General features: G+C 43.3%; 1 protein-coding gene across 2 annotated transcripts in view; it reads left to right on the forward strand.

The window, feature by feature from the left end:
* Positions 1–13,701, forward strand: part of NCAPD3 (non-SMC condensin II complex subunit D3) — a 30,335-nt gene extending 16,634 nt beyond the window's left edge. Inside the window, exons 19-35 of one of the 2 annotated variants that reach the window (XM_075116125.1) lie at positions 22–137; positions 1,633–1,740; positions 2,280–2,391; positions 2,487–2,594; positions 3,626–3,864; positions 4,609–4,688; positions 5,987–6,124; positions 6,435–6,568; positions 6,706–6,905; positions 7,514–7,624; positions 8,040–8,198; positions 8,989–9,149; positions 9,388–9,527; positions 9,654–9,731; positions 12,644–12,718; positions 12,821–12,881; positions 12,974–13,701. In XM_075116125.1, coding sequence (XP_074972226.1) covers positions 22–137; positions 1,633–1,740; positions 2,280–2,391; positions 2,487–2,594; positions 3,626–3,864; positions 4,609–4,688; positions 5,987–6,124; positions 6,435–6,568; positions 6,706–6,905; positions 7,514–7,624; positions 8,040–8,198; positions 8,989–9,149; positions 9,388–9,527; positions 9,654–9,731; positions 12,644–12,718; positions 12,821–12,881; positions 12,974–13,085 — 2,132 coding nt within the window. In that variant the 3' untranslated portion in view covers positions 13,086–13,701. The remainder of the gene's footprint in view (positions 1–21; positions 138–1,632; positions 1,741–2,279; positions 2,392–2,486; positions 2,595–3,625; positions 3,865–4,608; positions 4,689–5,986; positions 6,125–6,434; positions 6,569–6,705; positions 6,906–7,513; positions 7,625–8,039; positions 8,199–8,988; positions 9,150–9,387; positions 9,528–9,653; positions 9,732–12,643; positions 12,719–12,820; positions 12,882–12,973) is intronic. The other variant, XM_075116126.1, reaches the window with a different exon arrangement.
* The last annotated feature ends 1,022 nt before the right edge of the window (positions 13,702–14,723 follow it).

The raw sequence follows: 14,723 nt of genomic DNA on the forward strand, positions 1-14,723 counted from the left end.
TGTGTGTGATCTCATTTTCAGATAATATCAAGTGCTGGCTGAGGGAGTCTTGGTGTCCCTTGGAGGTGATTAGCCCAGCTGTAGATACTCTGCAGAAGCTCTGCCGTGCATATGCAGATGTGCCGGAGGAGGCACAGGTGTGACTTAAAATACATATTTTAAAATAGCTTGTTTCACACTTAGGAGGACTGTCTCTTGAAGGCAGCTTCTGTCTCCAGTCTGTTGGTTTATTATCTCTCTAAACAAAGAGGATCTGACTCCAGCAACCTGAGTCTGTTCTGCTTAGCTCTTACCTTCTTTACTGCAGTTGTGCTGGAGAGCTTCTTATAGCTAAGAACGGACTTGTAAGAAATCTTCTTTTTTCAGAAGGATTTCCCCCTGCCCTGCTGCCTGAAATACCTTGCATTTACCTTCTGTCAAAGTTTGCAGAATTGCTAAAGGAGACCTATTGCTGTGCCTTTATGATATCAGCTATTTCTCAGGCTTGGTCTGGTTTGAAGCTATAGGCTTATACTATAAGGTCTGATTATTCTGTATGAGAGCTGCTGTAGAGACACATATTTTCTAGACCTCTTTCATGGGACCAAAGGGGGAGTTAATAACACATCATTTGCACATTTCTCTTTTCTGTCCCCATTTGTTTTATGCCATTGCTTTGTTCCGCTCCTGCAGCAAGAAGGTAGGCTATCTTTTGCTGGTAAAATAGAGATCTCGGCCTGAGCACAGTCATAAAGAAGCTAAAACCGATGCAGGGGTCTCTTGCTAATGATTTCACTTTGTGTATGTGTTATATTTCTCTTTCAATATTGATGACAGCTATTTTATAATAGCCATCCCAGTAAAGTTTAGTAAATGGTATGGAAATCTGCACTCTCTGTGCTTCAGAAGCCAGGGTGGTTTGATGGTTTCTTTTTTTTTTTAAATTGACAGTCAGAAAATCCTCCCTTGCAGGCTTCCCTGTAGCCATCAGGTATCCCTCCCTTGCAGGCCCCCTGTAGCCATCAGGTATCCCTCCCTTGCAGGCCCCCTGTAGCCATCACAGTGTGTTGGCTTACAACCCAGTGCAGATGTTCCCGTACATTGGTCACTTCAGCAGTTCTAACAGCCTAGCTGCCATACATATGTGTATTTGATTTCTTATGTTACCAGTTTTAGATGGTAGAAAAAGGGAAACGATGCTTTATTTTCATTACCCTCCGGTAGACTATTAGCTTGCTTTGTTTCCCCTCCACCCCTTGGAGTTTGCATCGTGTTTTCATTTGAATGGAACTGCATTTTCCAAACAACAATTAAAAATTCACACAGACAACCTCAAATGTGTTGGATATACATGAAACAGTCGCCTAAATCCCTTTTATTTAAATCTGTGTGATTTCTATAATGAAGTAAACTCAGGCCTGTGGATCGTTAGAAGCCAGATTCTCCAAGGTGTTTTGACACTTGCACACATCCTTTGATGTGGAGGAAGAACTGTAAAGTTCTGAGGCACTGTGTGATTGATTTCAATGGGACCTACATTATTATAAGCATGTAAGGACTTTCAGATCAGGGATTCATGTGTGGACAGGTATTACAGCCACATTTTCTCTAATTAATAAAGTGCCAAATTAATTTTCTTTAATTATGGAACAGGAGCTGCTCAACCAGGTGTGTGGAGATTTAGTATCCACCTGTGAAAGCTATATTTCGAATATAGTCCTCAAAGAGGGTGGAGCAGAGCAGCTGCAAGAAGATCTCTTGGTAAGTTTGGTTCCCCTTCACAGGTTGGTCAAAGGATGTAGGCGTAGTTGGAATTGGCGTTCCTTAAAGTTCACGCCAATAACTGTGTTACCTAGGAAAATGCTGATGTGTGTGCTTTGTGTGTAAGCTCGTAATGAAATCTGGTATTTGTGGGCCTGGGAGCATACAGCAGTTTTATACATCAGCAGTTGCATTAAGGATATGATACTCCATGCGTTTTTAATAAAATTACTTGGTTTTTTCTTTGCTTTTCTACTCATACTTCTTAGGTGAGCTGTTTGGGAAGTAAGTCTGCAAAACGCATAGAATGCTCTGAGGAGCGTTTCAGTATTATTAGCAGATGTGTGGGGGTTATAGCGTATTAAACACACACCCCATTTCTGTTTCAAAGCTTCATCTTCTGCACTCTAGCCACTGTCTTCTTGAAAGGACTGAAGGAATGCTCAGTTGTTTTTGGAGAAGGATGATACCGACTCCTGCTGAGTTAATTTGCAGCTCAGCCATTGCCTTTTGACTGCAGTGTTGCTTTATCTCTGTAGGTGAGGCACCTCTTCATCTTGGGTGAGGCTGCACAGCTGTGTCCAGCCAAAGTGGAGAAACGCATCTTTCTTTTGATTCAGTCCATTCTGGCTTCTGTCAACGAGGACCAATGTGAGGCGCTCTCCTTACTGCCTTTAGTTTTGCATTTACAGACAACACTGTTCACCAGAAAAGCATGTTTTCATTCCTGACCTGTTCTTTTCTAGTGTCTAATTCTCCAGATGGAGAGGAAATTCCAGCTTCTCAGCCACTGTCCCAGTTCAGAGGGTCAGCCATGACTCCAGTTATCAGAGCTCATGCGTTCATTACTCTAGGTGAGTGCCATCCCGCAGTAGAAGCGTGCCCTCATCTATCTGGTTCTCAGCCTTTCTGGTTAAAGTCCTGCTCAAAAACTGTGTCGGTTGTAACAGATAGCCACAGTGCTCAACATTTGAATTGCCTCAGCTCATAGCTTTTAGCAATGCAATTATCCATGGTAACAAGTTGCACAAACCATAAAAATACTGCCATCTATGTGACTGCTCCTCAAGGTGGTTAATGCATTCATTAATAGTGATTAGTAATTCGCAATGACCTCCAGAATTGTACTGTACTTGCATTTGAAGTTGTTTGCTGTCTGGCTGAAGGATCGTCTTACATGTAGTGAGGTGCTCAGCAGAGGAGGAAGAAAACCCGGTGCTTTTGGTGCAGTTTAGAGCAGAATGACTGCACGCAGTTACTTGTTTTCCTCAGCACAAACAAAGAGGGTTTTTGTGATAGAAGCCTGGTCAAACTATGTCTCCGGTATTATGGAGAGCGCTAAGTGAAAGTTCTGGCTTTGCAGTACCTCTGTGGTTAGGAACAAGTGTCTTCTCTTGCAGACAGTCAGTCTTATTCTTTCCTTAACTGCTTTGGGAAGCTTAATACTTTTGTACAGAGCTGAAAAACAGTTAGGGAGAAGTACTGTTAGAATGCAGGCTATTTTATATTAAGTCGGTTTAGTGATACTTTTAGAGGTGGGTGTCTCCCTGCTATGCCTATGACAGCTGGGGCTGTTCTTTTTAGCTGCTTTGAATAATACCCTGTACACAGAAATAGTTCTCTGTGAGGGAGGGAATTTGGCAGAGAGACCCACACTATAGGTCTAAGAGGAGTTTGGAAGAACTCCTTGAAGTATCATTTCTTTGAGAGATCGTGCGGATTGCTCATCGAGTTTCAGCATGTGTTTCTTGTTTATTCCCCTGTTTACTTCCTGATTCCTTTCTTGGCTCATCATATTGGACTCAAAGGAGGCAGTAAGCTGGGCTGTGGTGCTTAGGAAGAAGAATATAGTCACAGCACTGGCAGCCTCGTCTCTGTTTCACAGGTAAATTGTGTTTACAGCATGAGGATCTGGCAAAGAAATGCATTGCAGCTCTAGCTCGAGAACTGGAGGTGTCACGTGATGTGGCTGTTCGCAATAACGTTATCATCGTTATGTGTGATCTCTGTATCCGTTACACGTCCATGGTGGACAGATACATTCCCAACATCTCGTTGTGTCTGAAGGACCCAAATCCCTTCATCCGTAAGCAGACCCTAATCCTGCTTACCAACCTTCTGCAGGTAAATAGAGTCCTACGCACGTACCTGAGAACCCACTTCAGCTGGCAACGTGACCAGTGGGTATATTGCTTGTACCTTGATTAATCTGCACTTAATCAAGAAGACTTTAAACTATGTATTTTGTTACTGCTTTTGGTTTTTTTGCTGGCTAGGCAGAGATCATATATAGGACACTTAACACAGATGGATAATGAGATCATTTTTAGTCAATAGTTACCTCTTCTCCTGTCTTCTCTTTGTTCCTTTGAATTCCCTTCAATGTCACTCCTATATGAATGAATATAACAAGCATAACATCACCTTTTTTCCTACCGGCTCTGCTTACTGTTCTAAAGATGTAAATGTTGAGAGGCTCAAAATGTTTACCCTCCCAATGTTCATATGAAGCCAACCAAGGCAGATTTGGAGTGCATTTGGCTCTGAGAACAGTGTTGAAGAGCATGTGTGCCTTGGGATGGGAGAACAGATTTTTCATGTTTCTACTTTTTATTGATACCTGTGGTAAACCTAGATGCTTGCTGCTGTGGAATTTATGCTCTTTAAAGCATTCTCCAAAACATTGTCATCGTGGGGTTTATTTTGTGTACCTCCAGGTGAAACTGTATAGCTTGCTCCTTTGCCTGACGTACATATGTACATCCTGCTAGGCTCCATTAGATATTATCCTGACTAGAGTCTGAAAGTTCACGCTAGGCTCTTTCCTGAACCAGGTTGCTAATTTATTGTCTTGCCAATTTCTTACAGGAGGAGTTTGTGAAATGGAAAGACTGTCTCTTCTTCCATTTTATCAGTGTCTTGGTGGATCCAAATACAGATATCGCCAGGTAAAATACTCATCTGTAAAACAGATGTAAAACCAGAGATGTACTTAAAACCAGTCTCAGTCTTGCACCTTCCACATGCGAAGACAAATTTCAGTGAGAGAGCAATGACCATCCCATTAACCTCTTCATTTCTACAGTTGTTCACGCTTTAGGGTCTGCAGTGGTAGCAAAGGAGTGGTGAACCCCTTTCCAAGCCATTGGAAGGTCCCAAAGCAGCAAGCTGTGTGTTCTTGGCTGTTGTCAAAACACGCAGCTCTGCTCTAATTTTGACTCTCACTTATCCAGAAAAAAAGGAATTTTTTGAAACAAGCCTGTATGAAATCTTCCTCGTGATTCTCTAATAGGCTCTGTCTTAAGTGCTGGTTTCATTTTAGGATTAGGATTAAATATTCTTTTTTTTTTCCTGCCATGGCATGCCTTGTCTTTTTAAGCCTTTTACCACATTTTGTAATACTTTGACATGTAAGAGAAGTTACGCACACTGGCTTTAAGTGCATGTTTATGTGGTTTTTGTAGGTTTCAAAGTCTCAGGGTGCTCTGTTACGTGAGAAATGAGAGCGGGCAGGTTTCTCTAAGGATGGTAGATCATGCAGGGATGCTGGATGCAGAGGAGGCTTGGACACCTTGCTACTTGTTTCTACCTGGAACAATCAATCTGAAGATTGGTGTTTCCGAGGCCATCAACCTATCGTTGCTTACTAGTGCATATTCACGCTGTCTTTTCTCTTCAGTGAGTTTTTAATATAAAAATGTCTTTCCAGTAGATGGTGGCATTGCAACACTGACATTCCTAAAGCTTTAGCTAAGGAACAAGGTGCTATTTCTTTGGGACACTTCTTCTTTGCATCTGCATTCAGTGACTGCATCCTGACCGAAACACGTTCATCATATCTGGGATTGACTTGCAGCTCTTGCAGGACTTTTGGTGATAACTTTTTGCAGAGTACTCCAAGTGTCTCAGCCGCAGTGGGGCTTCAGTTATTCAAATAACGGAAGTGGTGTGCCTGGATTCAAGTTCAAATTTATTTCTGTCTCTGTTTACAATGGCAAAAAAATGTAGTAGTATTGTGGATGCTGAAAATGTCTGTCTCTTTCTGGATGAAAAAAAGGCTTAAAGTCAATGAGCTGATAACCTTGTTCAAGCCCAGATGGAGCTGGGCAAGGATTAAATGGGGTATTGAGGGAGACTTGGCAGAGGAAAACCGTCCTCCTGCTTTACAACTTGTGAACCCTATGCTGTATTTCAGTACTGGCTTTTAGAAGCTACCTGATAAGTTCTTCCTCTTCCTCCTTTCCAGGTTTGCAGAGTTCTGCCTGGTGCACCTCTTACTGAAGAGGAATCCACTAGTGTTCTCCCAATACTTCATTGAGTGCATCTTCCATTTCAATAGCTATGAGAAACACGAGAAGTACAACAGGTTCCCCCAGAGTGTGCGGTCAGTTAAACGTACTCCTATCTCCTTTTTGCTAAATGATGGGCTGCCTGGTGCTCGTGGCAGTTCATAATTATGTGTGCAATAGGGTGAAAACAGCTTAGGGAAACTGTTACACGAAGAGTGTCCTGCCTTCCTTGTGACACTTCTGGGAGGACTTCTGCATGTAATTTGTGGGACTGTGTGGTATCCTGACAGGTTTATGGGTCTTGAAAGTGACATTTAAATATTCCTTGCTGATTTAAAGCCTTATTACTTCTGTCGGTTCACATAATGTGACTCGGCCCTTGTAAAATGTCTTGCTCTACCACAGGGCGAAGAATCTCTTTTCTCTGAAGGGAAAAGAAAACAAAGAAAAAAGGATGCATATCTACAAGTTCCTGCTAGACCACTTTACAGACGAGCAGAGGTTCAACATTACAACAAGGATCAGCTACAGCATCCTAGGTAAGGGTCTGTCTTTAGAAAAGATCTGGTGCTTGTATAAAACCATTAGGCTCTTGATCCAGCCATGTTATCTTCCTGTCTTTACTGGCACTGCTGTTTCCAGTAAAACACTTCTTATTTCTCCCTGTGTGTTCCAGCATGCTTTGTGGATAAGGTCCTTCCATTGGACCTGGAAGCCAGTGATCTGCTCTCGGATACGTTTGCAGTCCTTAGCTGCAAAGAAATCAAGCTATCAACTATGAGGTCAAAACCCAATGAAGACATTCAGCCTGATGACGACGAAATGGCGATGGCCAGTGCTGTCATGCAGGTGGCCCAAAAAAAGCTCATCTCGCAGGTGAATGGCACTTGATCTGGTGTGGGAAGGGGGCTGGCCACCATGCTGGGAGGATCTGACCTTTCTGCGACGGAGAAACTTGTGCACAAATGATCCAAGTAACACAGCAATGCCACTGACATGCTGTGCTAGGAGGCTGTGGCTCAGGCTCTGTCTGTAGGCCCACTCTGATCTGAAGGCACCTGTGGAAGCACTGCGCGCTGCAAAAACAAAACATAAAGGCTAAATTTGTGAAGGGTGCTTGTACTTGAGGGGTCAGTTGGAGTGGTCAGAAATGCATTTCCTGTAAAGTCAGTGAAACTATGCTAGGCTTGATTTTGTTCCACAGGTCTCTTACTGGTAAACCGTTTGATCATAACAATGGTTTTCGGTGCACCTTCTGGCACTTTGCCTTCAGTGTGAGAACTGATTGAATTAGTGATGTATCTTAAAAGACTCCACTTAGGCTAAAAGCTTGTGTACACGCATGCGGCGTTAAGAGCAGGCTTAATTGCGGTAATTCCCTTGCCGTGGAGTGATAACTCCTCTCACTGAGGCCATTCATCTAACCGCAGAATGGCTTCTCCTTTATTGCATCATGTAACTGTTCATGCCTTGTTCAAATAAAGGTTCAGAAGAAGAACTTCATAGAAAATATCATCCCAGTAATCACGTCACTGAAGTCTTTGATGGAGCAGAAGAGAATCCCAGCTCTTAGGGACCTTATGAACTACCTACGGGTAAGTGTTTTCTTGTTGGGTTTTTATTTTTTTCCTCTCTTGAGTTAATGTGTTAGATGTGCAACCAGTAATGGAACGAACAGCCTTCTTAGAAGGAAATTTAGAAGGCATATGATGTTGTGACACTGCCACTGTGTTAAATAATGTGGGAGGTGGAGGGATTTTAGATAAGGATCTCACAGTGTGTTACGTGTGAGCCTCCTCAGTGGAACGTGGGCAGAAAGCTTGAATGCTGGAAAGCTTTTTCATGTTCTGAAGTACAAATTGGAATCGAAACTCTTAGTCTGTTAAAAACACCTCTGCTCTACCAACTGGTATTTCCTTTTGCACTTAAGCAGCTGTGATCTGAATGGAGACATGAATCAGTAGTCAGGAGAGATTTCTGAAAGAGTTTAAATATTCCTTATTGCTCCAGGAAATGATGCAAGATTACCGAAATGAAATCAAAGACTTCTTTGCTGTGGACAAGCAGCTGGCAGCCGAGCTGGAGTACGATATGAAGAAATATGAAGAGCAGCTGGCCAGGGAGAAGGAGTCAGACCAAGAGCAGGTCTCGGCAGCGCAGGCAGAGGTGGTTGGTGCCATTAACTCTGTACACGTTCTGTCCTCTGCTAAAATGTGTGCAGGCATAACACCCAGGCTCTGTATGTCTGTGGACCTTGTTACAGCACTTCTAACAGAATGGTTATGTAATGTTCTCATACTTCTTCGCATGTGCTGACAGAAGCTGTGGTTTCAGAGCCATTTGATACACTTAGAATGACAGCAAACAACACGCGTTAGGCAAAGAGGAGCAGCAAACAATTAATGTAAAAAGAATTCAATTTCAAGGGAAAACCAAGTCTCCAAGTCTGATTTGCCACTGGCTGCTGTGCTTACGTGTTGTATTGCTCTCTGTTCCCAGGGTGCTAAAGACGAAAACAGGTCAAAGAGAAGGGTTCATTTTGTCTGACTGTAGGTGCGCATAGAGTGGAAACTTAAATATCTCCTGATGATACAGATCCTCTTTTAAAGTCAATGTAAAGAAATAGATATGTGCCTGGGTCGATTGTCCTGAACTATTCTAGATACCTACCTTAAGATGAGATGATTTTTACCCTGGAAGTGCCTTTCTCTCTCTGCTGGCTTTAAAAGAGCACCTATATATAGACCTCTAAACTGGGACATATGTATCCCATCAAAACTTCCTATTCACTTGTTAAAATTTTGGCCGATAAATTCTTTCTCCCTAGCACCCCTTTACGTCCATCACACAAAGGGCAGTTCTTAATCACACAGCATGTAGGTCTAACCAGCTTGTATCTAGGATTTTCTATACTTGTATCTGTTGTTAGACATATGATCTTTTCTCCTGTTTTCTGTAGCGACCTCCATCTTCGGAGACAGCTGTACCTTCTGGTGGCTGGAATAATAATGCTCAGTCTCCTGTACGTGGAAGACAGTCCTTGCCGTTTAGATCAAGTCCTTCCTCTGTGCCTTCTACACCTAGTGCTGATGTTCTGAAAGAGCCGATACTCAGTCGCAGGTATGGGTTTCTGTTTATATCACCGGTTATGGTATTCTGCAGGGCTATTGCTCTGCTTATCCACTCCTTCCTTAGTGGTATGTAACTCACCAGTGTTGCAGCATAATGTGCTCCATTACATTTGGTGTTTAACATCATAAGGAATTGGGAGGGGATGCGACTCTCCTCATTACATGTACCTCATCTGGGCTTGCAGAAGGAAATCACCACTGTTTCTGTCGCCTTTTTTGCCCTATAGGCCAGCATCCTTGAGCACACTTGCCATCCTGAACTCTGCCAGGAAAGCAATGGAAGCCAGAAGCAAGCAACGCAGCAGGAGTGTTGGAGGGAGTTTATCGGCTGCGTCGCTTCCATCAAGCGCAACTGGCAGCAAGCAAGGTAGGAAGCTTGCTGCAAACTGATCTGGCATTGGACAACGTTTAGCTGACGCAGCCTGATTGTTAGACCCTTGAGGTCTCTAAGTGAATACATTACTATTCTTAATTATTTCTTTGTTATTTCTAGTATCCTTTCAGAGCCTGAATCAACAGTCTGCCGGAGGAAATGTTCCTGTGGTGGGCCGTGCAATCAGCACACCGGAAAGTAAGTGTGACCCAAAGAAACCCGTTCCAAATTGGGCTGAGCACTCATTCTCTGAGAGAGGTAGCAATGCATGGCTCCCGTAAAGAGCAGAGAAAACTGGTCATTGATAGGTATAGATTATATATTTATCTAATTGGCTGTAGTAAATAAGAACTGTTCTGAAATTGAAGGTCTCAGATGAATGATGTACATAGGAAAGCACAGTCTGGTATGGTCTCCATTTACATCCACAGGGTATTATAATAACGAGTCAGCGCAGGAGAGCTTTTATTTCAGGCTGCTGAAGTAACAGAGCTACTGCCCTTTTTTCCTTCATCAGCTCTGGGGTGCCGAGGAGGCATGTTGTCAGGGTTTCTTAATAGTATGCATTGCCCAAAGCACGCAAGATTCTGTTGCATTGAGACATTTGCTCTCCTTAACTCTGGAAGCATAGCTTAGCGTTTCTAGGCTGAATTACAGAGCCCTACTGTGGGGGGAAATACTCAAGGTCCAGTCCCCCTTTGGCCCTAAGACAGGGGGTTCCTGTTGTCCAAACAAAGGATCTCAGGTGAGCTACGACCTGCTTCTAGAGCAGATAGTGACCTGTGACAACTGCAAGAGAACAGAGGTCTGCTCAAGTGGGATTAATAACCTGCACGGTCATTTGTGAGTGTGTGTGTGCACGTTCTACCCTAAGAAAGAACTGAACTGAGCATTGGAGAAGGAATGATTTGGGTTTTTTCTCTGCTGTGGAAATTAAACTAAAAATACAGAGAGGAATCTCTAATACACAAATTGTGAAAGCCTGCTGCGCTCATGTCCACTGCAGCTGAATTGCCCTCTCGCAAAACCTGACCTTCAGAAGTTAGGTTTTATTGGAATGCTTTCTGACAGCCCCACAGCACTCTGCAGTGTCGCTTTCTGCAAGCACGAGAGGCAGTTAGAGTGAAGCACAAACGGAGCTGAGCTCCAGCAGTAGGTCCCCTTCGTTTCTGTTAATTCGCTGCTGAACTCCTTTAGGGCATCTCCGTTGTAGTGTGAATTGTGAGTGTGATGAACACCCTCATGAGAGAGCTCCAGTTAAGCTGGGAGTACAGGCGAGGGTCTGACAGGTCATCTCTCATTAGGCAGTTGTGAATTGCTGCGGGGAGGGGTGGATGTTCCAGAAGCACAGGTGTCTGGCTGCACTATCTGCCTATGTGTGTGCAAACACCTGACCTGCACGCACACAGGAGAGCAAACGACACGTAGCCAATAAGGCAGGCGGCTCTGCGGCAGTCTGCAAGTACCTGACATCGCGAGCAGGCAGGAGCAAACCAGCAGCAGTGATGTGCATCCACTGGAAAATCTGACCCTTCTTTTCCCTGTATGCTCTGCTGTTTGGCTAGATTTGTCTGCCTCCATGTTTCTCTTTGCTGCCTGAGCAACAAGCAATGATCTTTGTGCAAAAAAATTTGGGGGCATGTTTTTAGAGAGCAGAAATCTTTAAGCGCCATATCTCTGTCTGGAAGCTTGCACGGCTGTTTCTCTTAAGCACCATATGGTAAAAAAGGAGGAAGAATGTTAATCTGCAGTGGTACTAGGGCTGAATTCCTACTTTGCTTCAAGGCAGCATGTGTCCTTCAGCAGGGAGACAAACTGTACAGAGCAGTATCATCGCTTCAGTTAGCGTGTGTTGAGCCATCTGCATGGTGGCGCTGGGTCTTGAAGGCTGATAGACAATCAAAACACTCTTATTTTACTGGTATATCATCGTAAAACTATTGGAGATGCAGTTCTGTGTAAACCATTTTGTACTTGAGACGTTAAGAACAGCTGTCTCTCTTTTAATTTGCCTTATTCGACTGTTCTGTCACTCTCTCCCCTGCTGTCTTTGGGTCTCCTCTTCAACTCCTGCTCGTTACTCTGAGACTGGCTCGGGGGTCTGGGCGAGCATAGATTGCTTCACTCGGGTACATAAATACGTATTGTGGAGATACCACCTTCGATTCCATGGGAAGCCCTACTTGATGACAGTCCTCTACCATTTCCTTCCTCCCTTCCTTCCTTTCACATAAACTTCTTGTTAACCAAGATATCTTGTTACAGCACACGCTGCACAAAGTCAGGATGCTTGCAGGTCAGTCTTGAGAGATGCAGAGGCCAACTAAGGCAGATAGATAGGTAGATCAAGTTGGATTTCCACTATACAAGCTTCAGTGATTCCCTTTCAGGACAGGAAAGTAGTTAAAGAGCAAACCCGGTTAGTCTGTAGGGAGAAGTCCTTTTAGCAGAGTTTCCAACTCCTGCCCTATAAAGTGCTTTCTACCTTAATTCCTTGTGAAAGATTCTGGGAAACATCAGCATAAAACAGAGCATTGAATAAAGTAAAATCTGAATATTGTGACATCTCTCCTGAGATAAATGACAGGAAGAGAGACAGCTGACAACTACGGCCTATTCAGGCAAGCTAAATTCTACCTAGCCTGCTTGTCAAGTGGCTCCTCTTTTCTGGCTGCAGGCAGTTCCTTACGGAAGGGCTGTTCGGGTTCTTTGTCAGTCTTCAGGGGTCCCACGTTCCGCCTTGTCTAGGCAAAGCAATGGTCTGAATCTAACATGTCGCTGTGAATGATGGCAAAGCTTCGGTGGAAGGTGTGGCCCTCCCTAGGTAGGGACAAGGAGGTCCCATATTTAGATTAATTTCTGGCACATATGAGGAAGGCTGTAAGTCTGGAGCATGAAGCTGATGTGCACAGACGGGCCATCAGATTCAGCACGTAATTTTGAGGCTGGACAGGAGACACTGAGATGTACTGGCCTGGAAAAGAGAGATGTGTATGTGCTTGTAATTAACTGGATTTACTTACTGTGTGACACTTAAGTGTTCTACTACAGCATGCCTTGCCCTCTGGCTATGTCACAAGCTGACTGCTAATATGTGCTTTTTCTTTCAGAGAGCATTAATGACTTGACTTTTGGTGCTGGGGTCAGTTACATCAGCTTGACGCAGACACCCGGTTCAGCTCCAGGCAAGTTATTTTTGTAATTCTAACTTGAGGGGGGAAAAACCCCCAGATGATCAAATCTGTGGCATTTTTTTTAAAATATGAAAATATATGCGTTATTTGCAGAGAATAAAGAGGATGAGGACAAGGCAAGAGATGTTATCTGTTTGACATCACCAGAGAAACTGTAAGTTCAGCGCAGGTCTGAAAGAGTAATCACAGTGAGGAAGACTGGTGAAGTGCTTTCAAATAAATGGTCATTCTGCTTCATTCTTCTAGCCCATCCCTGCCACGGGAGTGGAAAATAGAATCCCCAGCAAGGAAAAAAAGCAGCCAACGTGTCCCTCTGAGACGGTCCCAGAGGAGAACTCCATTGAAACCAGACAACTGATCCTTTCATTGAACTTTTTGTACAGAATCATCATGTTGCCTGAAATCTGTCCTTTTCCTCTGTAGTTACAAATCATTGTGGGCACATGTCCTTCCTTCCTTATCTATTCTTATTTGGTTTTTACGTGAAAGTATCTGGAATATGGGCATACAAATCCCGCGTTAATGCCTGTATGTATTATAAACTGCTGCTGTTGACAAAGCTCACTGGAGTGCTAGAAAGCTGCAGTATAAAGAGAGGCTTGCTCTTCACTCACAGGATGTATAATTTGTCCATTTGGAAAAGTAGGAGCATAATGTTGCCACAAGCTTAGCAATAAATGCATTTATCACAGCTTGCAGGGAAGTGAGTGGCTCAGCTTATTCACTCGATCCCTCATTGTCCCTCTTGGTTATATACTACAGCTGCTTTAATCTGAACAAAGGTAAAACAGCTTGTCACTGCCACACCCCTAAATCTGGTAATTGCACGCTACATCACCTCTTATTTGTTGTGCGAACTCCTGTGTGTATGAACAGCCTTAATGTTCTTTTATATGGAATATTTCCATTCTTGAACTATGTTATTTCCAACTATTAAAATTTTATGAAAATAAATGGTTACAGAATTAATTCCACCCACAGCTTCTCTCCTCTTCTTGATCTGACAGAGAAATTATTTTTTTCTATAGATTTCTACAGCCTCAAAGTCTCTTCTACTACATCGCTGGTATCTTAGGCACTCAGTTCAATTAATGTTGGACCCAGCAGCTTTTAAATATAGACTCTTACTTGACTGCACGCAGGATATGAGTAACTCACTAAAATCAAGGTTGGTAAGTCACGTGCATTTGTGCTCTGCCCAGATAACTTGTTTATCGTAAATGCGCCCTGTAAATGCTGGAATCTGACCGTTCCTGAGTCTCTCTGATGCCGTGTTAACCTAACTGAAGTTTTCCCGTTGTTAACTCCTATTACAGAGCTCTCGCCCTAGATTTCATTGACACTTGGAAAATGGAATCTGTTTTATTCATGCTGGTTTGTCTTATTCAGGCGTGAGCAACAAAAGCGGAGTAGGCTTTTCTGTACAAGTGGAGACAAAGAGGCTGAGCGTGCTTTTGCCACAGCCCTGCCAGGGGCACTTACCTCCTGCACTGGAATCCCATAATTTGCCCTCACTTTCCCTATTCTGTTTTGAAGAACCAGAGAAACATTCAAATGAGGTTAAACTTTATTCTCAGAGTCAAAACCTGGGAACAGGGGACGTATGGAATGGCTTTGGCTTAAGCAATGGTCAATTATGGCCACATCCATTTATTTTGTACCTTCCCTCCTGCCTTAAGCTATTATTTAACCACTGGGAATGGTAAATTGGAATAGTTTATTTCCTAATCTGTGCTCTTCTAGTTTGTGTTTTGTCTTCAAGAAGCATTGAGATGAGCCCTGTGAGCATTAACGTGCCTTCTCTAGAGAAGAACCAGGGATAGACAAATGTCCAAGACTAAACATAACCAGCAACCTGCCTTGGACTTTCTGTAACCTTCAACCCAATACAAGTAAATGAGTGCTCTGACGGAAGAGACTTCCCCTTATTTCACTGAACTGAAAACAGAAGCCTCCAATACTATGGCTGTTCAAAAACAAACCAAAACCAAACAAA

Source organism: Phalacrocorax aristotelis, chromosome 22, assembly GCF_949628215.1.
Source record: "Phalacrocorax aristotelis chromosome 22, bGulAri2.1, whole genome shotgun sequence".
Taxonomy (NCBI): domain Eukaryota; kingdom Metazoa; phylum Chordata; class Aves; order Suliformes; family Phalacrocoracidae; genus Phalacrocorax; species Phalacrocorax aristotelis.